Source organism: Parambassis ranga, chromosome 1 (genome assembly GCF_900634625.1).
Source record: "Parambassis ranga chromosome 1, fParRan2.1, whole genome shotgun sequence".
Taxonomy (NCBI): Eukaryota; Metazoa; Chordata; class Actinopteri; family Ambassidae; genus Parambassis; species Parambassis ranga.
Genome location: NC_041022.1, coordinates 13225881 through 13253716, shown reverse-complemented (window position 1 = coordinate 13253716; position 27836 = coordinate 13225881). Strand labels below are relative to the sequence as shown.

General features: G+C 42.1%; 1 protein-coding gene across 4 annotated transcripts; it reads right to left on the bottom strand.

Moving 5' to 3' along the window:
* Positions 1-863: 863 nt before the first annotated feature.
* Positions 864-27225, bottom strand: palm3 (paralemmin 3). 4 transcript variants are annotated; one of them, XM_028402771.1, is made up of 9 exons: positions 14189-14250; positions 11598-11655; positions 9299-9351; positions 8804-8884; positions 5560-5681; positions 4946-5018; positions 3348-3378; positions 2896-2946; positions 864-2514 (listed from the first exon to the last, which is right to left on the bottom strand). In XM_028402771.1, the coding sequence occupies exons 1-9, from the start codon at positions 14216-14218 to the stop codon at positions 1529-1531; spliced, it is 1485 nt and encodes a 494-aa protein (XP_028258572.1). In that variant the 5' UTR covers positions 14219-14250; the 3' UTR covers positions 864-1528. The 4 variants fall into 4 exon arrangements, with proteins under 4 accessions (XP_028258572.1, XP_028258580.1, XP_028258588.1 ...); XM_028402779.1 differs by having other exon boundaries at positions 864-2490; positions 14189-14233; XM_028402787.1 differs by lacking the exons at positions 11598-11655; positions 14189-14250 and adding an exon at positions 26792-27225.
* Positions 27226-27836: the final 611 nt, after the last annotated feature.

Here is a 27836-nt window from a genome sequence, read left to right as displayed (position 1 = left end):
AGTCGACCTCTCAGCACTGCCTGGTTTAGAGAGGTATTGTCTCCTCGTGCAACAATTCTCTGAAATCCCATTATTTTTTGATGGGACAGCATGGGAGCTCTCACCTCAGCAGGGCTTTTTTTCAGTAACAGGATATCCTTCTGCATCCCTTTTCCTGCTGTTAGCCACAGAGCAACTACAGATGCAGGTGGAGACACTGCAGGTGATGTCAGGCAGCTTCGGCACACTCCATACATCTGTGTAAGTGCAGGATTTAAGACACTTGCTGCAGGGAATAGCCGGCACAACCCTGTGAAGTATGTGATTTTTTTTTCTGCACAAATCTATTAGACTCACATTTAAACATACTACATGTGAATAAACTTGCAACACGGGTTGTTCTGAGCTGTAGGAGCAAACAAAACACAAAGAGGAATATAAACAATCTTTACACCTAAATGATGAATAAAGGGCAACAAACGTTGTCTTCAAAGTAGACCAAACTTTAGTCTTCAGCTTGACACTATGCTCATTAACGCAATAACTAATGCAGGTTAGGCACATGTGTGATTTGTATGAAGATATATGATTAAAACAAATCCTGTTTTGAGACTCTGCTGCCACTAAAACCAGTAAATACCACGAACCAAAACGCTACACCTCATTCAGTGTGTTCTGTTTTGCATTATTAAGCAATGCTGTGGTTTTGGATGAATGAGTTTGCCAACCAGTGTATCACAATGTCTGTTTAATTATTAAACCGTTCACCAATCATATCAATACATCCACACACACCGAGCGCTGCAGAAGGCTGGATCCTTTCCACTAAAACACATCTGATAAAAACACACACACACTAAAGAAAGAAGAATCGTACTCTCAGGTTCTTTAAAATATATATTTTTAAAATTGAAAATTACCCACAAAATATTCAATGGTGCACATTGTTTATATATTAGACCATTTTATATTATTAGTCATCTGAGTACAGAGTAAATAAAGATGATACTCTATATCTGTATTACCTAATCTATCTAATGAATGTCCAGAATCAATAAAATAATTCAGCTTCAAATTAGACAAATAATCTCCCCCAAACCACATGTATCCAGTTTTAAAGTAATACACATTTAGTCTTTTAAACTGCACCTAAATGATGGATATTATGTTGATCATCATCGCCAAGAAAATTATTCATCAATCTCAAAGTGTTAAAAAAAACACACACACACACCTCAGGATTTGGTCCATGAATAAATTTAAAAACTATATTCTATGTGGTGAGCGTTCATGACACTTGAAAACAAGTCCTCTCTTACTTCCTGTTGCAGTATCAATGTTCAAAAAGGGGGGGGGGGAGTGAGGACATTTCAAGATGAATACAAGGAATGTTGGCAGAGGAGCATGGAGGAAAGGGAAGCAGATTCAAAAACAGATGGATGCATAAAACAAAGAGGTGAAGGAAGGACTGTGTTGTGAATGGAACTGCAGAGAGGCAGACTGAAGGATACTAGCAGGCGGAGAGGAAATGGATGTACAGAGAGGGCATTTACATGACAGAGCAGCACTGGCAGGTTTTGCGTTTGGGTGCCTGTGTCTCTTCTCCCTGGCTGGCTCTGGTCGGGCTCTGTGTCTCTGTGCCGGCTGGGCTGTTAGCTCCTACTAGCATGGCTTTGGTGGTGGGGGCTGTGACTTTCACCAGAAGGGGTTCCTGCTCCCTGGAGCCTGCCTCTGTCCTTTGGGTCTCTTGTGGTTCACCCAGGGGAACTTCATGGAACTGACTAGGCGGACAGGCTTGATCCTGGGCTTTTAATGCCTTCTCAGCTGCCTCTGGAGCTACTGAAGCTTCGCCCACAGCCTCTAACTCAGGATTGAGACTGGAGGGTTGTGCCTCAGAATAAATGAGCACAGAAGCCACTGTGGCGCCCTCTAGAGCATCGGCTGGAGACTGCAGCTGCACAGAGGCTGGATCTTCAGCCTTTGTTTCTGCATCTTCATTTTCTTTTGCCTTTGCACTGCTCTCTGTGTCTTCAGCTCCAGTGCCTGGCTGCCCCTCTGTACTGGCTACAGCTGCCTCACTATTCTCTGACTCTGTGAAGGCTTCTGGTGCTGTCTCTGTTTCTACTTCCTCTTCCACTCCTTCTTCGCCTGTGTCTGTTATGGCTGGCTGCTGCTCTTCCTGGGATGTGAGCTCTTCGGACACATCCTCACCTTCATCTGTGATGATCACACATTCTGCTCTCATCACCAGAGTCCCTTCATCATCATCATCATCCTCCTCAGTAATGATGTTTGGAACCTGACCAGGCTCAGCCTCAGAAACACCCTGATCCGATTCCAGCTTCGTGCTGGTGACACCCTCAGTGGTTCTGATTGGTCCATTTGTGGTTGACTGATGCTCTGCTGCTTTGTGATTAGTGTCTGCTTTCAAGTCTCCCTCACCATTGGTCAGGACAACTGAATGATGATCCAGTAGGCTTTGGGTTACCGTCACTCCGTGTTTAGTCGTTTCTGAAAAATATAAAGCACAAGAATCTACTATTGGTTTAATATCATCTTACACCAATTTTCACCAATTGTGAGCTTTGATTGTGGCTGTGACGCACACAAGAACTACAATATGGATCATTCCTGCTTGTACTGCATTTAAATGCAAAACGTGTAATTATTCATACACTATGGGCCATATGGTCTTTGTGTGAAGTAGAGGTATGACTATGCTTCCTTTATTATTCTAATTTCTTAGACATGTACATGTACAGGGGATTTCATGTTCTTTGAGGTTTAAGATGATGAGATGCATATTAACCAGTGGAGCAGGACCTATGCAGCTTTCAGGCTCCCAGACGTTGATAAAAGCTTACAGATGTAACTTAGTGTGGCACACTTAGAAACGTACCTGAACTCTACACCCACCTGATATGGCTGCATGCTTTTCTCCATTCTGTACAACATCTGGAACCGTTTCTGAGGACACAATGAATTGTGATAAACAGACTGTTTTAAGGACTTGCTGCAGGAAGGTGCACATTTAAGGTCATAGAGAGAACAGAAGTACATTGCGTATTAGTCGACACACCTGTCCTCCTTTTCTTGTCATAATATTGATGAGAATGTGCGGCACAAATCACAATATGTACTGATTTAATTAGGGAAGAGCAGCATTGGAAGTGCAGCTCTTGATTAAGCTGTTAATAGAACTGCAGGTGTTGCCCTGGACAGAATACCACTGAGTGAGTGCAGGCAGATGGATAAAAAGCAAAGCTTCACTCTGTTACAAACTCTGAAGCTACAAGCTTGTCATGTTCCAAAAAAAGTGTTCAACTGTGATGTTAATTTAACCTAAAGGTTAATCCGACGCTGCTTACCTGCTCCAGCCTCTGCCACATTAACAGCGTCCTGTCGGGTAAAAGAGACAGAAGCGGATTAAATTTACTGCTCAACTTAATAACAAAAAAAAATGAAAGGAGACTGTTTGTATTGTGTTGTCTGAACCTCTGGTGTATTTTGAAAGCCATATCAACACAGCAGACAACAAATGAAACGCAAATACTAGAACATCACAGGAGCTTTGAGGAAACAGAGACAAAAAAAATCTATGAAATATATTTCCTCGTGCTGTCTAGTTCCCATCGTACTCTAGACAGCTCAGAGAAATACAGACAAATTTATCTTTCCACTTCAGTCTTTCAGATGACTGATGATGAGAAGAAGCCCCAGCTGCATGCCCGGTCACAAGAGGGAGTGATTGAGCTGGAAGGCCAGATATCCACTGACACTTTGCAAGTACAATAAGTGTGTACATGAAAAAGGTTACAATGAATGATAATAGTATACCAAACAAGCCTTGAATGTACAGTTACACAGTGCAAAAGCAAAGCAGGAATCTGCCTTAAACCTCTTAAACACTGGCTTTTGCAAGGCAGGTTGCATGTTATCAGGTTCACTAAACTACTGTATTCTTAATTAAACAAGGGCCTACAGAACAATTTGATGCACAATCCAGGTCAATATTATCTGTCACAAGCTTCCCTGGTTACAAAAACACTGGCAGAGCAGATGTGGGAAGACGGGGCAGTACCTGCACAGGTCATCGGAGCTGACCAATCAGAGCAGACTGGGCTTTTCTAGCTCATCTTTCACTTGGTCAGCACAAATGGTTCGGATGCTTAAGACGCCAACTTGACATGGGTAGACTGAGTGAGTGCTGGTTTGTGTTGAGGTTATGATTTTCTGGGTCTTCCTTGAACCAATGGACAGTTTACCCATAACCTATTGTGCTCAGATTTATAATGACAAATATGATGGACAGTAATCTGTAAAATACGTGTGGTTGTGCAGACTAAGAATCTTAATGTGTCACTGCAGTCTTTGGCACATCAGAGAGTATTTATACAAACACAACCAAAGATCTGCTGCTTATTTTTCACTTCAGTGAATAAGGTCATACATTTCAAGTCTCCTCCATCACAGACAGCATGCCCAATAAGCTGCACAAGCTATTAAAATTAAATGCTTAAGACTCCAGTTGATTTTAGCTCTAGGTCTAAAAGGTTAAGACAAATATAATATAAGACAATTTACTCAGACACCCTGAAGAAGACAGTGAAAGAGGTCAGACGGCTCATTTTGTTCTACTATAAACGGCTCCACCAGTGAGGTGAGGTAAACATATTTGTGCTCAGCTCGAAACAATAATTCCAGACTGGATCAAGTGCTGTATTGTTTATGTAATGGGGCTGCTAGCATTCACAAAGTTCCTGCTTTTGAACAAGAGGTGCTACATCAAAGGTACATTAGGAGAGGAAATGCATTATGCATGGCACAGAGCCGCAGACAGAATCTGTGGGAAATTCTCTGCCTAATGGAAGATGATGGAGTAAGCTTGTTCAACACATATTCCAACTCCCCTTTGTGTCCACACAGCGTGTGTGTGTGTGTGTGTGTGTGTGTGTGAGTTCCACACCATTTGGCCATCCTCTGTCAGTGCAGCCAGCTTCTCTTGTTCCTCTGCCAGCCGTTGATTCTCTGACTGCAACCTAAGATGGCAACATAAACAAAACACATTGAAACTATACAAAACAAAATAATTAATCTGAAATTGATTTATAGATTAATAAATGTTTAAATAATATTACAACAAATGCACCATAAAAATACTGCAGTATTTCTTTTCAGTATGATTCAATTCCCCCTGAGGCCTTGTACAGTGTGAGGTTGTAGTGTAAGGCAGAGCTGTGGACCTTTAAAATAATTAGATGGGTGTCTTACAGTGTACTCTTCAGAGAGCTCAGAACATTGTCCAGGGTGGGGGAAAAAAGTCTGGCAGGTATGCATACAAGTTCACCTTCTTACTCTCTGTCTGCATGTTCGCTACCAGCAGGAAGAAAAAAAATAATGTAGAACTACAGCAAAAATTACAAGGGAGCCAGAATAGAAAAGGGAATGCTGCTGTCAATTATACATTAAGTTTTTACCATCCAAAGACAACAAAACATAACATTCCTGTCTCAGATGATCACAGACCTCAAACCCCAACTTACACACACACACACACACACACACACACTGTGGACGTACTTGTCAACATGTTTTTCCATATCCTGGGCCTGAGTGCCCCACAGAGGAGAACGAGGCGCATCCATGGAGGTCGGAGACAAGGGTGCTCCCTCCATCAACCACTGGTCCCTTAAAGACTTCCTCTGCAGTGGGAAAAAGGTCAAGAAGGCCAAGAAGAAGTAGACACAAATACAACCAATTAACCAAATTAACCAACAGATGTAGAAGTCAGATTGCTCTTTTGCTCTTAACAGATTTCCAGTGGTTACAGTTGAGCAGCAACAGGTTTGTGGTTGCCTGGAAACCGAGTGAATTTAAGTTCTAATGTTATTTTTGAGTACAGTCCAGGAGATAAAGCTGAGAAGCTAATTAGCAATGCATCAATCATGATCTTGTTGCTCAAAAAAAATCCACAGACGGTGCTGTCACTCGGCCAACAGCTAGTTATAATTTATTAGAGAAAAGGCAGAAATCACTGTGACATCTCCAAAATTTGACGACTAAATCAATCTGAACAGATTAATAGCCCTGTGTCCACATCCACAAATAACTATACCGGCTTATTGATGAGTGTTCACTGTGGACACAAGTCACATTCAATCCCAGAACGTACTTTTTCCCCATAAAATAACATTATGCAAGATGATGATGATGATGACTAATCAAGGAGAGGATGGGAGAGGGGGTTTTTGGACATAGCTGAAGCAAAAGGGTGAAGAATAAAGAGAGGGGAGGAGTAAGGTGTAGGCTACTGAGCAGGAACACAGAGTGAGAAACCGACATGGGAAAGGTAGGAAATGTGGTTTTTTGAAGTAGGTGAGGGTGAGAGAAAAGGTGAGAGACAGAAACACCTGTGTGTCCACCTCACCAGGCTTCCTCTCAATGAGCATATCAAAGAGAGAGAATGCACGCACAGATTTATAGCGTTATTCCTACATCCTTCTCCGTGTGAACAGACCTGACCCTGCAGCAGAAAACCAAACCACGTACTTTCATGTTTCCTCTGTAGTTTTTTTTTTTTAAAGCAGACTTCTCTCTGAACATTCTCATCCAAGGCATCACAGATGTCGAACAGGCACCCTGTTCATTTACATTCTCCAGATATTGCTTCATTCACACTGCTGTGTTATTTACCAGTTCCACATTCCAACTGTCCCCCACTTGGGATCTAGCACATACCCTTTAAAAGCTGTGTGTTTGTTTTTGTAAGAGTTTCAACCATCTCTCACACGGGTTCACACCACACTCACCGACAGTCCTTCTCAAACGTACAATACATGTCGATGTAAAATCACAATTATGTGTCTTGTTGTGTTTATTAACACATGGCAAAGGTCCAGCTGACCTGAAGTGTCCTCTAAAGAACATTTAACACACACAGAGGTCATTCAGGTCACTCAGTAATGTGCTCTGTAACCCAACATGTAGCGAGCACATTAACCATTAACAGGCAGATTACTATACATCCTGTGGGGACTGATGCTGCAGTAGAGTAGACACAATAAAAATGTGTTGCTTATGCTCTGCAGTTGTTTCGCGGCTGACTAAATCCGTGTTAGGTATTAAGAAAAAAATCAACATTATTAAAAAATATATTCATCATTATAGCAACACAGTCAGAGAGGTATTACTATTGGTGTCAAATAAGCTTGGTAATATATCACAATCAGAAAGAGAACTCTGATGATGCAAGTAAAATAAAAAATGATGTTATAGTCATGGTGGTCATGGAGTCATTTGCTAGGCTTATTAAACCAAATGCTCAGTTTTAGTCAAGACATTTTTTTCATTGACAATTGTTGCACAAGATACATACATTTACATTTTCCAAATGTATTTTATTTTCAATTTTATTTTATTTATAAAGCACCTTTTACAATAACAATGGTCTCCAGGTGCTTTACAGAAACATTTAAAAAGTATAATTAAAAAGTGTATATATCTCTAATTACGCTAATTAGACGCTAATTATGCTATTTACCAATTGTCAGCTACTCTGTCTGCATTTATATGTAGATATAAAAACAACTGAGAACAGGAAACTGAAAGAAAGAAAACAACCTAATTCATGCAAACATATAATAAGCCAGCTGTAATCTCCTCCATGTCAGGACTAATAACCTTGAATGACCTTATTGAAACAGTTGATCTTGGCTGTTTGTGCTTGTTTCAGCAACCATCTGTGCAGGAAAAATGCCCTTGAGCCAGACAGTTTACTTTTCCCACCTCTGGGAAATCCTGTTGTGTGTTGCTGACCTTAAGAAGGAGAAATAAACCGCGAGGAACTTTTATTTGTTCTTATGCATGAAAATTCAGTTTGAAACGTCAACAACACTATGATCCTATCTGCCCGTTTCTCATGTGCCCTCTTCCACCTCATGGCACCAAAATTTGCTAACTGTAGCTACTTACCCAACTATAAGCGTCACAATACCATCTCTGTGTTTCCACCCGCGGCACAGAACAAGCCTGGCTCTGTTCCCCTCCCTGTGCTTTGGCTAGCTGGACACAGCCCTTTATAAACATCCCCTCTAAAAACTTATATGCGGGTCAGGACCTGCATATAAGCTGCTGCTCCCTCCTATCACATCCTTCCATCTACCTGGGGGTTACAGTCAATGTCAGGGCTAATGAATGTACTAAAGCTGCGATGTATTACCTCCTGTGAGACAGTCAGTATCAGAATAATCATTATAAGATTAATCTCTGAAGCCTGTTGCAACAGCTTAAAGCACCGTGCACACATTTACTCACACACACAGCTGAGTTCATGCATAACATTTTTCATGAAAAAGCATTTCATAAACACACTCGCGTACACATACGTTCATGCATACCTGCATGGACATTAAAACTAATTGCACAAATTTCACAAAATTCCAGGAATGTGCCCCCAGGCCAGCCGAACGCAGTTGAGTAGGAAGTGGGAACGCCAGTCTGGAAATGATGAAGTGAAAACAATAGAGCAGCTCTGTGACTTGCTGGGTGTGTAAACACTCACATAAAAAGTGATTTCAGCAAAGGAAGGCTTGCCTTTAACCTTGCACAGGAGTGGCAGAATCAGGATATGGGGAAGGTTGTACTCACAGTGTGTGTGTGTGTGTGTGTGTGTGTGTGTGAGAGAAGGGAATAAGTTTGAAGGCAATCTGCTAGCTAACAAGCTGGAATGAGTCTGCAGAGGATTTTAGCTGAGTGAAATTAAGGCTGTGTGTGTGAATGAATGAGGTTAGTTCATCCTGACTGTGTGTGTGTGCGTGTGTCAGACCTTGAGCTGCTGTAGTCTGAGCTTCTCATCCTCCATCTCTCTTCTGACTCGTTCCTGCTCTTCCTGCAGCCGACGCTTTTCCTGAAAAAATAGAGGGAATCAGTAACAAGCAAGGTCATCATGAGAGGTTAGTCTTATGAGGAGGGACATTATTTTCAAGGTAGAACTGTAGAGTCAGGTTAGCAAACATAGAAACAATGTTTTTATGTATAAATACATAAAAACATAGAGGATCAGTGAATATCACATCTCTGGGAAAGAGTAAAAGTACAGTCGGTCAACCATCTGTTATAAGGACAATGACACTAATTTACTCCAGTTCCCATCATGCTCAGAGAGTAGTTGTCGTGGTGCCGTTTTTGTGGGACCAGGGACAACCTGACTCACCACACTGCACACTCAATCAATCATTTAAGAGTTACGGACAGCTCCAACAGCAAAATTTAGTCTCTTTAAACTTTCTGTGTGTGTCTGTGTGTGTGTGTGTGGACCTACAGCAATGGCCTCCAGTCGCTGTTTGTACTTCTCTGCCTCATCCATCCCAGCACCTGTGACACAACAAGACAGGACTGAAGGTTAGAGATCAGAGGTTAAACAAACAGGAGACACCTCAGCTGGATCCATTTGTTCCCAGAGTTCACTGTGTGACATTACTTTGGATGTATCCAGTGGAGTTTTTAGGAGCATTTTTATCTGCTACTGCCAGATAAAAAAATGTGTTTGTCAGTTCATTAGTTATCAACAGGCTCAGACTAAAATGCATTGTGACATGAGTGGATATATTTTACAACAAATCAGTTGTAGGTATCTTCTATATTTCCTCTGAAGAGTGACTGCATCACACCTGCCCTGTTGGCTTTGTGGCTTATAGTAAAAGGCGATATAGAGCTCTCGTTAAAACCATATGACACGACATGACGTTGACAGGTCAACGAAGACCTAAAATCACCATGGTGTCAGTTCGGGGTGGTCCCATTTTAAAAGACAATGTGATGTAAAGCTGGTGCTGATGGCTGGAGATAAACACAGGTTAAACCAAAAAAAAAAAAAAAAAACATTTCAGCGTGGGATGCTGAAAAAACGAGCAGGACATCACTCCACCAGCCCACAGTGGTGGCGGCTGCCATCCAGGAATGTGGAATTCATCCAGTGTTCACCTGATCTGGCACCCGAAGCCTCCCACCACTTCCCCAGGATGACACAGAATTCTATAAACAGGGACTCTTTATGCTCCTCATGAATGTTGGATTAAATTTGTAAATGTGGGAGGAGACTATTTGATTTTATAATTTTCCCAAATTGACTCATTCTACTTTGATACAGTTGGGCGGTGGCCGAATCAGTCGTATTATGAAATGTGATTGGCCCGCATGTGCAAGCCTCCGTGGAAATCAGTGGAATGAGGCCAGATGTATTCTGTCAGAGCAAATTAAATGAGCCCTCAGATTTATCTGGTTCCTAGGATACTGCTTTGTGTCTCTGCCAGTTGCAAAACTCTTGTAGTCAGAGTAGGTACACGAGTAGCTGATGAGAGGTAACAAGATGCTGGATGTCAGCCTCTGCTGCTATTTGTAAAGTTTGTAATTGCACAATAAAGGTGAAGCTACTATGACCCACAATCATCACAAAAAAATGCCTCCCCACCCCCCTTTAAGCTTTTTGTCCTTTGTCCTACTTCAGTCATCTCCAAGAAAATCAGCATAGATAATATTTATTTTCCCCTGCAGCTGACACTGAACGGGATGTTTGCATTCCCCAGAACTCAGAGGTACATGAGACAGCATAGCAAAGAGACATACATAGCAACTGGCTCACAGCTACTCAGTCATTAGCGGGTTCCTGCCATAAGCCTGTGTTTAGAGGAAAACAAAAAAAGTCAACAGCAACACTTATTTTTGGCGCACATGTTGTTCGGCACTGGGTGGGTTCTTATTAGCAATCCTGTGTGGCATGTAAGGAATTCTGTCCTATACACCCGCAAACATTTAGCCATCAGAGCAACAGATTGGCAGAGATCTGAGCGATGCATGGTTCCATTTCTAGATCAAATGCCACACTGTCATAAGTATCGCCATCACAGGGCTTTGAAGCACAACACACACAGCTTTCCAGATGCATACACAAGGTCTAAAGACACCAACGGGAATATGCATTCTAAACTGTGACCTTTTTGTTACTACAACACTTGACACCTAAAATTCAATAAACTAAGCAGCCAGAAAAGCCTCTGACACATCAACCCCCGGCCATGTTGCTCATTTACTCCCCAAACACCCTCCTCTTCCTGACATATACACTCAACAAATGAGGTCTCACTTCTCCCCAGAAGGCATCTCAGCAGTGCTATTGTTGCTCCTCCGACATGGAAGCTCTTTTAAGGGCCTTAGGTAGAGCAAGTTATTATAGCCAGAAATTCTTACTTACTTACCACCACCTGAAGGAGTTCCTTTGGCAGCCTCCAGGTGTTGGGTGGGTGGCAAAGGGGTCACAGAGTTAAAAACACCCACAAAGAACAATATGAAAATGTAGGTGTACTTTACATGGAGGTAAAAACAGACGAAGATGATAGAAGAAGGAAAGGGAAATATTTTGACAAGGGAAAAACCCCCAGCGTGCCTTTCATTACATTGAAAACTGACAGAGAGCAGGCAAAGACACATGAGAATATAGCCAACATATAGAGAGGGACTGAAAGACAAGTCTGAATGCAACCTTCAAGACGACTATATGTAGAATAAGACAAAATCTTATTGTGGCAGGGTTTTGAATGAGTGGAGGTGCGGTGACAGCTTACAGTATAAGCCTCCGTAGGGAGCGCAGGCTTGTGTCTCATCAGGGCTACAGGAGAGCGCCTAGAATAGCAGCCAGAGATAAACAAGCAAACACAAACAGAGGCTTTGATGAGGAGGTATTGAGGAGCTCCCCATAGACACACACTGACTCCGATAATTAGACATGATACAGGAGGGTAGGGAAAGGAAGGCTGACAAAGTCAAAAAGTTAAGAGACACAGAAAGTCAAGATGGATGGAAAAGAGAATGATGGGTAAGGAGAAGATGAAAGAGGACATGAAATCGACTCATTTAAAACTCAGGTCTAAACATTATCAATCTGCTCCTGCTTTGTGTCTGATACACTCTGGAGGCAACAGGCACACTTTGGGGCTTTTGTACCCAGCTATTATCTGAGCCAAGAAAGCCTGTTCAATGAAGCACTCAAAGGCTGACAGACAGTTTTAACTTAGACAACACTATATAACACTAGAATATCTTTTACTACCAACAAGCTGTATTACCTCTTTTGCTGGTGCTACAAAAAATATTTCCATAAAAAACAAATTTTAGCCACCCAAAACAAGGCACACCTCACTTCTTTAGAGAGTGATGTTTAACATGGTGTTACTAAATAACATAAACAGCTGACCTATTTATGGAAGACCATAAATAAGCAACTAAAATTACTGTTGCCATGGAGCCTGGTGGAGCATAAATCATTTTAAAGTCTTCAGTTTTCTGTTTAAAAAGAATGACAAAGCCACCCGCTGTAGCTAATGTGCTGTCTACCTCCTGCAACCTGACTTTAAAGAACCCGAGCTATCCTTAGCAAACAACAGGAAATCATCAGAGGAAGGATCCTTTCTTCCTGAATGGGCAGACATGCATACAGCATGCATACAGAACAGATAAATAAAGCAGAGGATAACTGTAGATACCATAAATCATTCAGTAATACCTGCTTCTTCTCTGTTATTTTATTTAATAAGCTTTATTAATGTGATATCTTTATCTAACCATGAATCTTAGCACCTTAACTGTGAATTTTCACACAACTCCCACAGTCATCTTGTGGTATTCATACAGCCCAACGACGCAAAATGTGCCGCGTGTCTGAACAAAAACTGCACTGCAGCCTCTTCTCTGTTAATTCACACTAAATCCAATTCATCCCAGAGCCAGGCAGCAGCAGATCAAAACCTACAAGGCACACGGCAATGGACATGAATGCAGTATTTAATTACAGATGCAGGTTCACCTGTAACACCTGTTACCTGCCAGCACAGATCAGATCATTTAAGGCATGTTTGGTTTTCAAGGCAGTAATGTGTGTCCTGCAGTTGGCACCTCAGTGGTATGACCCGACACACACACACACACACACACACACACACACACACACACACTCACAGAGACATCTTCCAGTCTCTTCTTCTCTCTCTCACCAACCCTATACTCCATTTGCACTTAGTCACACAAAAGGAGAGAGAAAAGCTGAGGCAGGCAGAGGATTGGTCGTGGAGATGGAAATGTGCAAGACAGGTTCATATTCTATCAAAAGAAATGTCCATTTCTGAGCTTTAAATATCTGTAACAAATTTAAAAAAAAAATGTTTGGTACTTTTGTACTTTGTACTTCACATTCTGTTGACATTATTTTATAACAGTGAGCATTTAATCCTCCAGGCCCCCAGAGCGTGTGTAGAAAGTGTGAATTATTGTTGACATTTGATGGACAACAAAAACACATGATGACAGCAGTCAGCTCTGCAGATGAGTTCACACAGAGAATGTGCTAAAGAGACAAATGACAAGAAACAAACGTCAAACAGTGGCTAGCAGAGTACGTGAGGAGAATGGTACTCTTCAATAAACTCTACATGCTCTATGAAAACGGCTACGTGAGCTAAACAGGAATGTGTTTGCAAGGCGTGTTGAAAGGGTTAAAGAAGTCCATTGAAAGTAGTTCACTTTCTGCAGATTGGCTAATCAATTAATTGACTTTTTGAGCTCTGTATTAAATAATTCACAAAAAACAGCAGACAGATTAAGTGAAAATAATGACAAGAAGGGATGTCTGCATTCAGCCTCACTGCAAACTGTCAGCAGGATATCCCAGTGCACACGCACGTAGTGTATATATTCCTTGAGTGTGTGTGTGCATGTTTACATAGCAATGTATATTTGCCTTGTGGGGTGTCATGAAGTCTATATAATGAGCTTTGCGGGAACAGATGGAGGAGCAGTAGGGAGTCTGGAATGGAAATTAAAAGAATCGTTTAGTATCACGGCTCACAGTTCGTTGGCTTTTCGTGTGACACCGACTTGCAGGCAGCCGAAAAGCGATGGTGTCTAAGCAGTACTGCTGTTCCTACAAGGCAAGACGGCGCAGTGTGTTTTAATCAAAAGACCAGAGCGACTTCTCTATTCTGGTGCTGAGCTAAATTCAAATGACTGTGAGAGTGACTTCATATTATTTTCTCTCTGAGCAAATACCACAAAAGCCAAAGCATTAGCATTTCATTTTCTGAGGGCTTAAAAAGAAGGCCTGTGAAAAGACCGCAGGAGAGGCAATCAGCACAATCAGTGTTAGCTGATAGGCAGCGCTTACATACCACCGCTGGCTCCTGTTGGTCTGCATTAGCTGGCTTACAGAATACAATGTAAGTGCTGGTGTACTCTCTCTTTCAAAGGCTGTGATGTAGACACACTGACGCACAAATGATAAAAATTTAAATGCTGGTTTTCAAAGATCTGGAACTTTCCTAACAGCTGACTAAAATGCTGATATGAGAGCATGGGTTTAGAGTACAGGGTCAGTGAAAACTGAACTTTCGGTCATGAGACTCTAACAAGACTGCGACACAGGGCACCTTTCAGTCTGGGCGTTGCTAAATTATTGACAAAACCTCTCCGTTGAACTAGTCTACCAGGGCAGTCCCTCTAAATATAATTCCGTTTTTGTCAGGAAGGCATGAACAGACCTTTAAACCAGCTGATTCTGTAAATACACAAGGCACACTGAGTCATTAAATAGCTTCAGGTATATTGGTGGGGGAAGAAGGAGCTGAGGGAGTCATTAAAAGGCCACCCGGTAACATTTTGTTTTTGTGTGTTGAGGAAATTTCGACGCTGTTAGACCGCTGGCCACGCCGCTGGCCACGCCACTGGCCACGCCGCTGGCCACGCCGCTCCTCTGCGTTTTTGAAGTTTCTGTTCCATTTCTTGGAGTAACGTTCGGGGGGATGGGAGTAATAACAGAGAATGAGTAGAGAAAGCAGGAAGCTGGTACGTCCTCAGTGCCAGTCTGTGTGTCCTCGATGGAACACTGTAAGCCCGCCTGTGTACTGATACTGATACTTTTATTTATTTACAATACCTGTATTAGTGATGCTATGTGAGAAGGAGCTCTGCTTTGAAGTGGCTGCTTGAGGCTCATTTGCAGAGTTGCCTCTATACGCTGCTCACTGTGCTGCTTCTGTTCAGCTCATGTAGGAACGGAGCACTCGGGTGTAGCATTTAAACCTCAGGGGCAATCAAGTTTTACATTTCCTGGTCTGTGAGAAAAGAAAGTATTCCAAGGCCACAGAGAGTTCAAAATATCCGTCCACCCATGTGTTTAGGAACAGGAAAAGCACAAACATCATCCTCCAGACGATGCAGCGGAACGTCAACCATCGCATCGACCCTGATCTCTGAACCTGTGCATCCTCTGCTGCCGTCACTGCCCATCGCTCAGGAAGAACCTGATTTAAAACAGCCCACAAACAAATTCCTAGATAAAACTTCAATCAGAGGCGGGGCAATCAGAGAAGCAATCACTCTCCAGCTAAAGCGATGGACAGGGCGAATTGTTGTAAAGTGCTTTTTCATCAGCTATTGATTTTTAGTTGCTTTTCAGACTCTGCAGCAGAAATTGCATTATTGGAGATGGATATCCTGTGTATCTGGATAGAAATAAATCTGACACACAGTGAGAGGGTGTGTGTGTGGTGTACATGTGTGGGTGGTATGGGTGGAATTTGTGTTGCTTAGATGGTGCTGCTGCACACAGCACACGGCCAAATTCCCTTGATTGACAGTCCAGGTCAGGGGAATGAAAACACTGCATTCCACTGCTCTGTGTGTGCATGTGCGTGTGTGTCTGTCCATCTGAACAAAATGGAGGGTTAATGAGCGATGTGTCCTACGTCACTAAGCTAACAGTGTAGTAGACTTTGGAGCATGTCGGGGATTATCAAAATCAACAACACACATCACAGAGTCGGTCCCAGTCATCCGTCACTGTTGCACTTCTCAGGCTTAAATAACAGGCACAGAAGACATCGTCAACACACCAATCCCATATTTATCAGCTATGCAGATATGTGTGTTAAGCTTGCACAAATGATCACAGGGGAGCATGTTAGCTTGAGAGCATCAAAGGAATCATGGCAAAGGAATATCAAATGAAGTCTGCTAACAGGTCCCAGTGTACGGTGGCTACACTCGAAGCAAGTTTAATGCACTAAAGAGTGCTGAGAGAGGAAAGAGTGATGAAACAATACCAACTCAAAGGCACTGACTCTCTTTGCTCTCATTTTGTCTCTTAAGTTATGTAGTCATAAAAAGGATTGAGGGGGATCAATGCTGACAGGTTACACACACACACAGAAACTCTGGGCAAAAACTAATGCAACATCTAAACTGTGATGGACATAGGGAGTGGTAAGATGTCAGCACTAAAGCAGGAACTGTGCCAGACTCAGGAGGCAAAGCTTTGTATTTACAAAATGATCTACACCTCAACTGTCTGGGAGAATCAGGTAGTCTCTGATAGAACGAGGTAAACGGAACAAAATCAAATTTTCCTCTGCAGGGTGAGGAGCTCAGCATAGAGCAGCTGCTCCTTTACACTGAAGTCAGCTGAGGTGGTGTCAGGTCAGGAGGCCTGCTTGGTGGAGGTTTACCTGATACACCAAGCTGACAGCAGACACTGGGGTAGACGGAGAACTCACTAGAGGGATTGCAGCTGGGGAATGCCTTAGGATCCCCCAGGAGTAACTAGAAGCGTCACTGGGGAAAAGACATCGACAGTATCCTGCTTAGCCTGCTGCCATTGCTACCTGACACCATGTAACATGGGTGCCTCTAAAGCCCCTGTTAAGCTTACACAGTTTACCATTTACATGCACTTTTATTCCCATAACAGAGACAGACAGCCATAGCATGCATTCTTCTGCCTCTCTGCAAACCCTGGCCTCATATTCCCTCTGCTGCTGGACAAGGACGCCCTTTCTTTCATTCTAGTTTCTGTCCATGTTGGCCACAAGTCTGCACAGTTCCTCGGATCTTCGCTGACGCCTGGACTTGTTGTTTGGTTGTAATGTTTTGCATGCCTGTCCATTACTCTGACTGTACAGCGTTCAGACTTGTGCTGTGTTGAAAGTGATAGTGAGAGCAAGATTGTCATCTTGACCGTTATTGGAGAGTAAAGAGTACATTTGAATTCTGATTACATGTTTGTTCTGGCTGAAGTAAGGAAAAACATGATGTACCGGTACATAGTTTCCAACAAATTCATGAATCAAAGCTCCATTGATACACAAAAAGAATTGAAGCAGATCATACTGCATTCTTCTCTCGTGCCATAAATAGCTTACAAAAAGCAATTACACAGTGAAGACTAGGACACCTGGACACACAGTAAAATGGCCTCTTCCATAATTATCAAACAGGTCTAACTTCCTGCGCTTCCTGACATATTCAAAGCTGTCGCAACTACAGTTTGTGAAGTCATTTTGTCTTCAGCCAAACACACAGATGGTTGAGAAAAAAGTCTAACTGCTGTACATGACTACCTACTGCTTGACACTGTCCTCTGAATGGCTCCCAATATGGGCAAGCGTCTGATCACTAGCTGTGTCAAAAATCACCATCTGCCGCACAACATTTAAAACATTACGTCCGTAATGGTTTGGGTAAGAAAATCAGTCCTGAAGGCCATTAAAGCCAAGCAACATATCAGAAGAGACAGCGTGCTGAAGCCTTTGTGAGAAACTTGTCATCCACTCATCAAATCAGCCGAGCAGCTGCAGAGATTACACGGTCAGAACATACATATGCATGGTGAAGAGGAAAAAGCAGCTCGAGTGACTCATCTAGGCTCACGGAAAATGATTACCGTGCAGGATTATCCGTTCTGTTAATCCAAATGTGAAGGACTTTGATTGTCAAATTGGTCAAGTGCATGTATTTCCTCTATGGTTCAGTTTTAGAAATGTCAATCACTTGAAACGCAACAGCTCTTTTGATCAGCACTGTGATCAGCTGTGATATGCGAAGAGCTCTGATCCGCCAGTGTGGCTCTAAAGGTTTGTCACTAGAGGTTACAAGGATATATTTATGATCATATTTTATTTTTTACAAACCACTCATCTACCAGATTGTTCTAAGGTAACTGTCTTCTAACCACTTCAGCTGTCCGACAGTGGGATTCAGAGGTTTATAACATTATTAGTACAATAATCTTAACATAGATGTGACTTTCAGCGATATTTCTGGGTTTGTTAAAGAACTGTGTATTAAACTGCCATCAGGATTTAGAAGGTAACTCCTCAGCTCCTATTTAAAGTGTGTGGTGTACACCAGGCTGTTTGGTGGCTGTATTTTGAAACTTGTAGTTACCCAAAATAACACTTGGCACTGTCTGATTTACCAACACTGAAATTTCAGGGATCATAAATATTACTTTGCATCAAATAAAAACCGTTCTTAAATATTTGATATAGGTTTTTTTACACAGATTTCAAACTTGTTGCACAGACTGAGGTAAAACATGAAGGAATTGTTTGCTCAGTCCCAAACATACCAATATAAAAGCACTGGGTAACTGTTGGTCCACTGCCGGCCTTCTGTTTACATGAACACTCAGTCATGACCTCGTACGACTTCAGAACTGGAGACAATAGGTTTTTAACTGTCGTCCTTCACCCAGTCAGACAGTTAATCACTGTGCTTTCATTGTTTTAGTATTCACCAAATCCTGCTATTTACAGCTTTATCTCCACAGACATTGTGCACAGACAGAGTCGAGGCGTGTATTAACTGGCATGATAAGAGCGGGAAGCACTGCTTTTGAACCCTGAGGTGGAATGAGTGCGTGTACGGAGGAGTCACAGTCTACAGAGGAGTGAAGTCTACAGGCGAGCTGTGGCTGAGGGTAAGGATTCCTCGAGCCACTAACTGGACATCATTGTAGCTGGTTATACTGTAGTGTCTAATTCCACATAATCTGCATCACAGATAAAGACACAACATAAATGGAAAATTCTGTGTAGAAACACAGTGAGAGCTTAAATTACAGGAAGTGGTGGGAAGAGAGCAGGATCTGAGGTTAGGGCACCTGTTCAGACAAGTGTTGACACGAAACCTGTAGCTGTGACACCAGATAAACTTTCTATCTTCACACATTATACAAGGAGCTTCTCTCCATTTCATCAGTGTGTGTCCAAGCACATACACAGAGGTTTTCTGAGGTGTGACAGTAGCTTTACCTGCATCACTGCACCGACAGAAATACAAAGTCATAGGCATGTGTTTACTGCATATCTGATGATATCTTTATGGTGACATTTTGAAGGATTTACTAAAAATGGATTCATACTTAAACAACAAATAGGTCAATTAACAATGACTCCGCCTCCTTTACACTGATTGTTGGCTGCCAGGCTGGAGGAGATGTGCGTGGGCAGATCCATTTAGAGAAGGCCAGATATTATGAGGGAAGCACGATTGTGACATGAGTGGGAACAGCAGAGCAGTGTGGCGTGACATCAGCAGCATGGAGAATTTTGATGCTGGAGAGTCCGTCTGAAGGATTTTTGTTTTTGTTAAATGATCAATGAAAGCCCGGAAACAGAAAAGCTCAGCAATACCCAATCCTGTTGTTTTTTTTTCCATTAGGGGATTTATTGTTTAATGTGATGAACTTTTTCAGCGTTAAGAATAACAATAACTGGTAGATGAATGAATAATAAAAAGAAATGGTGGCTGTGTGTTATTTCATTTCTCTGGAAATAAGAGTCCTGTGCAGAGATGGTGTAAGAGGAAGCATTTGAAAAGGTCTGGACAGACTCGGTTTGTCCTTTCCACAAAAAAAATAAAAAGTCTGAACGTGATTTTTTACCAACTGCAGCACTTTAGAAGCAGAGTGCAGAAAATGTCACTGAAATAAAAGCAGGCTGACCTTTTTTTAACCCACAGTGGCTCTGTGCCTCCTCTGTTCACTGATGTGTGCCGTCAGTGTGGATCTTCACTGAAGCTGCCGGCTGCAGGTTGTGTGTTCCTGCTGCTCTGTGGTTTAATCACTCACCACGCTCTGAGTTAGGGAGACGGTTAACGGCGTTAATGGTAAGCAGGTTTTGACAAGCTGCATACCCACAGTGCCATGGAATGCAATAAACAAAGGCTGTGAACTCACCGTGGTTTAAATACCAATCAATTTAAACATGTCAGTAATGTTTATGCAGATTAGATCAGGACTGTTCATTCACGACTACACAGCAGTGATGCAGCAGAACTGATGAACCACAGTTAAACTTACTGATGGTGATCAATGATTTGTTTTTAGGTAGTTTCTGACTTTCAGCATGTGCAGACAGTATTCCTGTTGGTAAGTGTTCTCTTTGCACTTTGAACAAGAGTGTGAAAAGCATGTATTGGCTTGCTCCAGTGATCTGTCTGTCTGCGAGTGCAGGATTAGAGTGTGTGTGTCTGTGTGAAACAGGTTTGGAGAGGAATGCGGGACTGGTGTAATCCGGTCTCGGTTCATTTTCACTATTGTCATGGAGTCAAAAGCCTGTAGGCCTGTGGGCCGCTGGGCCTCATAGCTCAGTCACAATTACACACATATTGTCACATAACACACTGCAGCCCAAATCACAGTTAGACAATACAGCACAACACTGCAAACACAACGCTGCAGTGCAGGTAACACAAGGAAACACCATTCAGTCAATAATACACACCAACAGCTTTCTCGCTGCACCCTGATCAGCTGACCTCACAAAACCCACAACTATTGTTTGAACACATGCAGCAAGGCTGTCTATGAGGCACTCTGTGTGTACAGAGGGAAAGAGGGACTGTTCAGATATGAGCCATCAGGGGGTTTATTGTGATGGAACATGGGGTAGCAATGGCTTGGTAGATTGGGCAGTGAAATGTGGCTAGAAACAGTTAACAGTTATATCAGTTCTGACTCTTTTTGTACAGTATGGAAACCTTGCATCCTCCTCCTCCTCAGTGCTTTCACACTGGAGGCAGATTGTTTCTGCTGCAAGCAAATAGCTTGAAGAAACAGCCTCGCTATAGCAAGAAGAAGGTGCCAAAAATGAGGGCTTTTCTGCCCTATTTCAACACACCTGATGATCACCTGTCATCACAGAGGTTCCTTACGCTGCAATTCTTTCCTAAAAGTGTGAAGTACAATAATCAACACATGCTTACTGCAATATGTGAAAAGAACACAGAGATAGATCAGGTGGATGGATCACATTTATCTGACATTTCTGGGGTGCTTTGATTCCAAAAGCATTCAATCAATGTTTTCTAAGCATATTTGCTCTTAAGGTCATTTGTACCAGGGTTAAAGGTCTTGGCTCATTCCCACAACCTAACACTGTGGGTTTTAATAACTCTGTCAACAACACTTTGCCCACCACCACCACCACAAGGGTCAACAGGCTGGTTCAGAGGAATCTCTCTCCTCTCTCTGCAGCAACTGATTATGTTCTTCACGTGTTAGTCAATACACCAAGGTAATAAACACATTTGAGAAAACATACCATAAACTCTCTTTTGACCTGACCTCTCTACCGCTGATCAGAGATAACAGACATGAATGGAACAGCAGGTTTAAAAAGTCTCCATCACAATCTGCATGCCAGGTCAAATAAAAGAAGTGTGGGAACGCAAACATTCAGAGCATCCGTTCAGATCGTGAGTATGATGCACATGTTTCTGAACCGTCTACCTAAAATGCAGCAAAAAAACTGGAATAACTTCAGAGACGATGTAAGACGTTCTGACTCTGACAGTGTCTCTTTTTGTTCTTCTGTTGAACTGCCCAGCGTATGAATTGTGCTATACAAAGAAAGCTGCCTTGCTTTGCCTAAGGCCAAATCATATTAAAAATGAACTAGTACAAAACCCTCATCTCGATCTGTCACGGTCACATTTAACATGGGAGGACTTCCAATTATGGATAACTGTTCTTTGCTGTGTTAATGTGTGATGGACACAGTTACTAATTAGAAAGTCAGACTTTCAGGGGAAAGCAGTAAAAAGAAATGAAGACATGCTGCACCTCCTCCGATGATGAAAACTGATGTTTCTGTGCATTTCTGCCAGGAAGCAGAACAAACCCACAGACAGGATGAGCTTAGGTAAATCAGTGGATTTCACATAGATTCAACAGGTGAGGTTCTTCCAAATTAGTAGTGAATTGGCAGTCATCGAGACACATTTTACCATAAAACTAATTGGACAACAACATCACACATTAGCCACAGCTTAGGATGTATATGTAGCATTAAGACAGCTGGCTGGCGTCCCTACATTATGGGAACATTGCAATTATACAGACAAACCAAAAAATGTGGGTCTACTTCTGCATTCATTAACATCCTGTTGTGTTCAATCAATTTAGTGCATGTAACCCGCTCTAACCGTGCTCTGCCAGCATTTAAACACACAGCCAGATAAAAATAATTTGGATGTGTGTGGAGCTGTGGGATTCTACTGTATTGGCTAACCCAACACTGTAACTTAGTAACCACAACCACATGTGTTTGTTTCCAGTTTGGCATCTTGATATGTTGCATTATTTATGCCATCTTTGTTGTTTCATTTGTACAGAGAAAAAGAAACAGCAAAGTGTATCTGAGTGTTTGGATCAGAGCTGCCACTAATAATTACCTTCATTATCCTAGATTACCTCATTATATCCTCTATTTTTATTTGATTAATCATTTTGTCTATTAAATGTGAAGATGATAAATTTCACCCTTCGAAATTTCCCAACACGCGATCATCATCTTGTTTTTGTTATATAAAACAAATAAATAATGAATAAAAATAATAAAATAATACATTAAAAAACAGCAGATTTTCAGAACTGAGCAGCAGGAATCAAAGAATGTTTTTGCTCTTTTTTCTTTTCTATTATAAAATTTATAATAGTCTCTATAGTGTAGAGGGAGGTTTAGAGTTTAGAAAAAAAGGAGAAAAAAAGAAAACCAGAGCTACAAAACCACACGCCTCTAACTCTCAGACAATAATCCATTATTTAAGATGGGTAAATGTACAAGCTACATCACTACCTCCAAATATTGTACTAGCCAGTGAGCAATGATCATGTCTCCTAAGCACCAACACCCACCCTGCAGGAATATTAGGATACTCAACTTTTACAGCAGGACAAAAGAGTTTGAATCTGGTGCAAAAAAAAATCATCATGAAGCCCTTCATTAAATTGTATTGAGGGTTAAACACATCAATAATTAAAGAGTGATGGATTAAGAAGTCAGACAAAGTCAGCCACTGCAAAGATGGCTGAGCTTGATGCCTCTGAGCTTAACACCTCTTTAGAATATATGGGTGGTGTCACAGATGGTTCCTCCATCTTTACCTGGTCTGTGGAGACAGTGTGGACAGAGTTCCTCTGCTAAAGTGAAACAGGTTAGCTTAGCTCTTGTCCTGATGTTACACCATATTCTGTGACCCATTAGAGGAGGGTTCATCTGCAGCTTTAGCTCTGAATAATTAATAGATGACCAGCTGAGTCATTTTTTTTCTCTATGTAGACATATAAAAATTATTATTTTTATATCATTGTTGAGATCTAATATGTAAAATAAGAATGAACTGTGAGCAGCTTAATGGAGATTAAAATCTTAGACTGTAATTTTAAAAGATATACATGGGTAGGCTGTTGGTAAATACCAGAAAGCTAAAACTTCATTATCCTGTTAGACAGCTCAGGTCTGTCAGAAAGTTATCTCCTCAGACCATTCCTCTTACGACCGTATCACATTACTTAACTGTCTAATCCCTGTCCGCCTGATTAACACATTGTTGGCGATGATAAAAGTAGAGAATGTGTTCCGAGTACAGCACAGTAAACTGAAGATAGTAAATGTTTTTCTGTCCTCTTCCTTTTCCCAACTGTCAGACTGGATTTCTAAAGCTTTAAGTCAACAGATTATTGCAGATGAAAGGAATACCCACACACACACACACACACACACTGAATGATTTAAAGAATGTCTGAGTCTCTGAGCATAAACAAGACACAAAAATAAAAGACAAAAGGATGAAATTCACACTGTTGTTCAGTGCTGAATGCAGGGGTGTGGCTTTCAAGTCTGGACTGAGTCAGTGACATATTTCAGAAACATGCTGCAGGTCAGGTGAGCTCACTGAGGAGAATATGTGTCCACATACAGGAAATTAGTCCATCAACACCAACTGTAATATTCAGATTAACCAGCTTATCGGTGTTTGTTACAGGTAGAATAAACAACCTCTGGCCTCAGTCCAATCCAACTGCTAAGCATACTCCCTGCATACACTGACAGCACGTGTGTGTCACAAAACGTACAGTAAGCAATAAAAGCAACAAGACAAAGTGAAGTAAGTGAAAAGACAGCCAGCCGTTTCATTTAGTCCCTTGACTAAAGAATATTCAGTAGGTCGGGGGTCACCACTGGAATCACCAAAGTGAGTCAAAACATTGTGCTGACTATCAGACCAAGTAAAGAGTCTCTATGTCTTTCCCTATGAGGACCTAAAGCTGATACAGAACAGCCCCCTCAGAGCCGTAGACTTCAGTTACATTACCAAAGTCTGATCACAGACACAGTGAACTGTGAGTTCTCTCAGCAGTTTGTGCCAAAGTTGTTTCCTTGGGAACAAACTTGAGTGGTGAGATTTCTTTGTTCCAACAAGGAAAAAAAGAAAAAAAATCTTCCTGTGTGGTCATAATAATCTGTTGTTTCCAGGTGAACCATCTCACTTTAATACTCTGTTTAGCCATAATAATAACTACAGCCTGAAGCAAGGTCTGTTTGTTCACGCTGCACAAACACAGCAGTGGAAATATCACACACAGTAAAGACTGAGAGTGGAGGGCAGAAGTCTTATTGCAACACAGTGTGCAGGGGGCATCGCAGTGCAGCTGCCTTCTTGCTACAGAGATGTGTAAAGCTGCTGAGGGTGGCGAGACAAGCAGAGAGATACTAGAGGTGATGAGACTGTGAGGAATCCCCCCAACCCCGCTGAAAATTCATCCATCACCCAATTCTCCAAGCTAAAAAGTGGTGGATTTCATCACTCCAGCTTTTCTTTTGTCTCCTCCCCTTTATCTTTTCTCTTGTTTAATCTCCCACTGAGGCTGACTCTCCTCTGCTCTTTGCAACACGATTTGAAAAGATAAAACTCCTGCTGATTGGTGTTGCTGCTGACGACCACACAGTTTCTCCTGCCTTTTTATCTGTCTTTACCAACCATCTCGCCCACCCTTCCCTCTTTGTACATTTGGCTACATATGTGCGGATTCATATCAAAACTGTGCTGCTTTGCAAAAGGCGAGCCTGACGACCTGCTCTCTACGCTGTATTTATCAAAGACAAAACTTTTCAGCTGAACACTAACAAACAAGGCACCAGAGAAACAGACACTGAAAGAGACCACATTTAAAATAGTGTTTCATGTGTTGAACAGTTCAATCTGTTTTCTGAATGATGAAAATGCGATAGAGAAACTCAGCCAGCCACATTTTTAAGGCGATTTATGCATGTAGGTAGATATACATCCTAACGTGGTCGCCTGAATGAGGGCATCTTCAGGTCAGGGTGTGACCTGTCATCATGATCACCAGATAAAATGAGCAGTAGCTTGTTGCAAGTGGGAAAAGTTTGAAGTTTACTATGTGTAACACTGTAAAACAATCCACTTTAACCCAAATCATGTGTGTGAAGCCTTTAAAGCCGGTATAATATTGATCAGAGAAGCCTGTACACCTCGAGGAGCCAGAGTGTGAAGAGGTCTCTCGAAGGGTTAGTCTGTTGATCCCACTGTCAACCTCACAACATCTAAAAAGAAAAGTGTCGCCTAATTCTTTTTAACTGTGCCATAAACCAGCAGTGCTTATCTGTAATTTGCTGGCCTCTTTGGTCACTGGTACACATACTTCTCTCTACAAGAGCCAACGTCTCTTTGAAATCTGAGCCATAAGCATGCTTGTTAATAAACCTTCAAGAAAGTTAAGTCTTTCCTGAGAGCCAAATTAAGCCAGAGGTGAGTAACACCCGCTGGATGTGGCCTCAAGGCACCCTTTGGTTTCTCCTGTCTTGACAGAAGACGAGCCATGTCAGGAACTCCTGCTGGGATCTCTGCTTGTAAATCAGCAGGCTCAGCTGCATGCTAAGCAGAGTCTGTTTGATGGGTTGCAAGTTAGCAAGTGGCTCCTTTTTTTAACATAGATCTGACATGGCGGTGGTTAAAAAAGTGATGACCCAGCTGTGCATTATGCTGTAAGTAGGCGAGTCATGTTTTCACTCCCGGAGAACATGTGCGGTTAATCTGACGGGCATAATGTGAAATCTTGATCTGCCTGTGTGTGTGTGTGAGGTGTGTGTGTGTGTGTGTGTGTGTGTGGGGGGGGGGGGGGGGTTGTGTGGGTCGGAGGTGAGATGCAGCTGCAACAGTAGCTGCAAAAGTGTCACTATCTGAAACAACTACAGCAGTAGAAGCTGCTGGGAGACCTGAGACTCATACAAATCAGTGACAGAAACCGTATGAACTGTATGAAAAACTGCTCATCATGTACTTTATTCTGAAAGGATACTTCCAGACAATGCATAATCATCTTTGTGGTGGTTTGAGGTTAGGGTGTAAGAGGCCAAAGTTTGCCAGGACGTAACAGAATTGACTTTTGAACGGCCAAATGTTATTTCAAGAGGCTTTAATCAATATATAACTCATTAGTTTTAAAAGCTTAACAGAGGTCAGGCAAGTCAACAGCTGCCGGGGCTGTCCCACTCTGCCTGCCCGGACTCACTTCCACCACTTGGCCCAGGCTCAAAAGGTGTCAACCGAACATGTACACCAAAGCTCTGTTAAAATTCATGCATGAAACCCAAAAATATGCCAAAATAAATAATTATCTTACCGCTTCTGATGTAGCTTCTTGATATTGTAAGTCCAGTAAACAGAGGAAGAGGAGAAATTCTAGATCCGCGTAAAAAGAGAGAGAGGGAGCGAGTCTTCCGTCAGGCGCAGTGAAGTGTGGTAAAGAGTTTTAAACACGACGCAAAGTTCCCCCGTGTAGCTGCACACCTGAGCTGAGCTGAGCTGAGCTGGCTGTCTCCAAAATGACGCGGTCGTCACGCATGAACGCAGGACGACGCGTCGTCACAAAAAATGCTCCAAAGTTTAACTTGAGAGTTTAAAAAACAAAGTTTTCCTCAAACGGCAGCAGAAAGTGGCAGCAGCACTGAGAGTGAAGGTGAGTCCGTCCTGTATCTCCTCGCGTCTGAGCCCCCCCTCCTCCCCCAGCTCCCCTCCGTCTGAGTGGAGGAACAGAGTGGGTCTGTCCGGTGGTTACCTGACTCCAGTCATTACCGGGAGGCCAACCCTCCGCCCGGCAGCAGCAGCAGCCTCATGTTTCCTGTTGTTGTCGCTGTGCGTGCAGACAAACGGAGTTCCTCAAAAGCAACAGGTTGGAGGTGCGTAATGTTCAGGAAACCTCACATTTGCACCGTCATCCATGATTTGAAGATTATTTAAGTAGTAAAATTTGATTGTCTGTGTTCGCTGAAGGCTGTCTGTGGTTTCATCAGAAATGAGACACCTGAGGACAGAAGGACTCTATCTGTACTCTTATCTAACCAGGTCAGAGCAGAAACATATGATGTAAAACATTCATCAGTTCGAATGCTTCAAATGATGGATTTTAATATTCTATTCAGTATCTGCCATTCAGAATTTCACCCAACAGCATGTAGGTACATCTTGTTCCTCTTCCATTTATGTTTAATGGAAAAGAAGATAATAAAATAATACTGAAGCTCCAAAATTATGACAGCTCTTCAGAGGACAGCACAATGTTAGTACATTACTTATTCTGGTTCATTTTTACACACATCAGAGGCACTTTCTGTCAATGAGAGCAGATTAAAAACATACTATAGGAGTTAAGCTATGTATTTATTTAT

Excerpts from the sequence above, each read along its gene's own strand:
- palm3 (XM_028402771.1), bottom strand. The coding sequence starts at position 14,218 with ATGCAGACCAACAGGAGCCAGCGGTGGTAT. Across the intron at positions 3,379-4,945 it reads TGACAGAGGATGGCCAAATG|GACGCTGTTAATGTGGCAGA; the intron begins GTGTGGAACTCA and ends TTTACCCGACAG. Across the intron at positions 2,515-2,895 it reads AAAGCATGCAGCCATATCAG|ATTCTTGTGCTTTATATTTT; the intron begins GTGGGTGTAGAG and ends AACCAATAGTAG.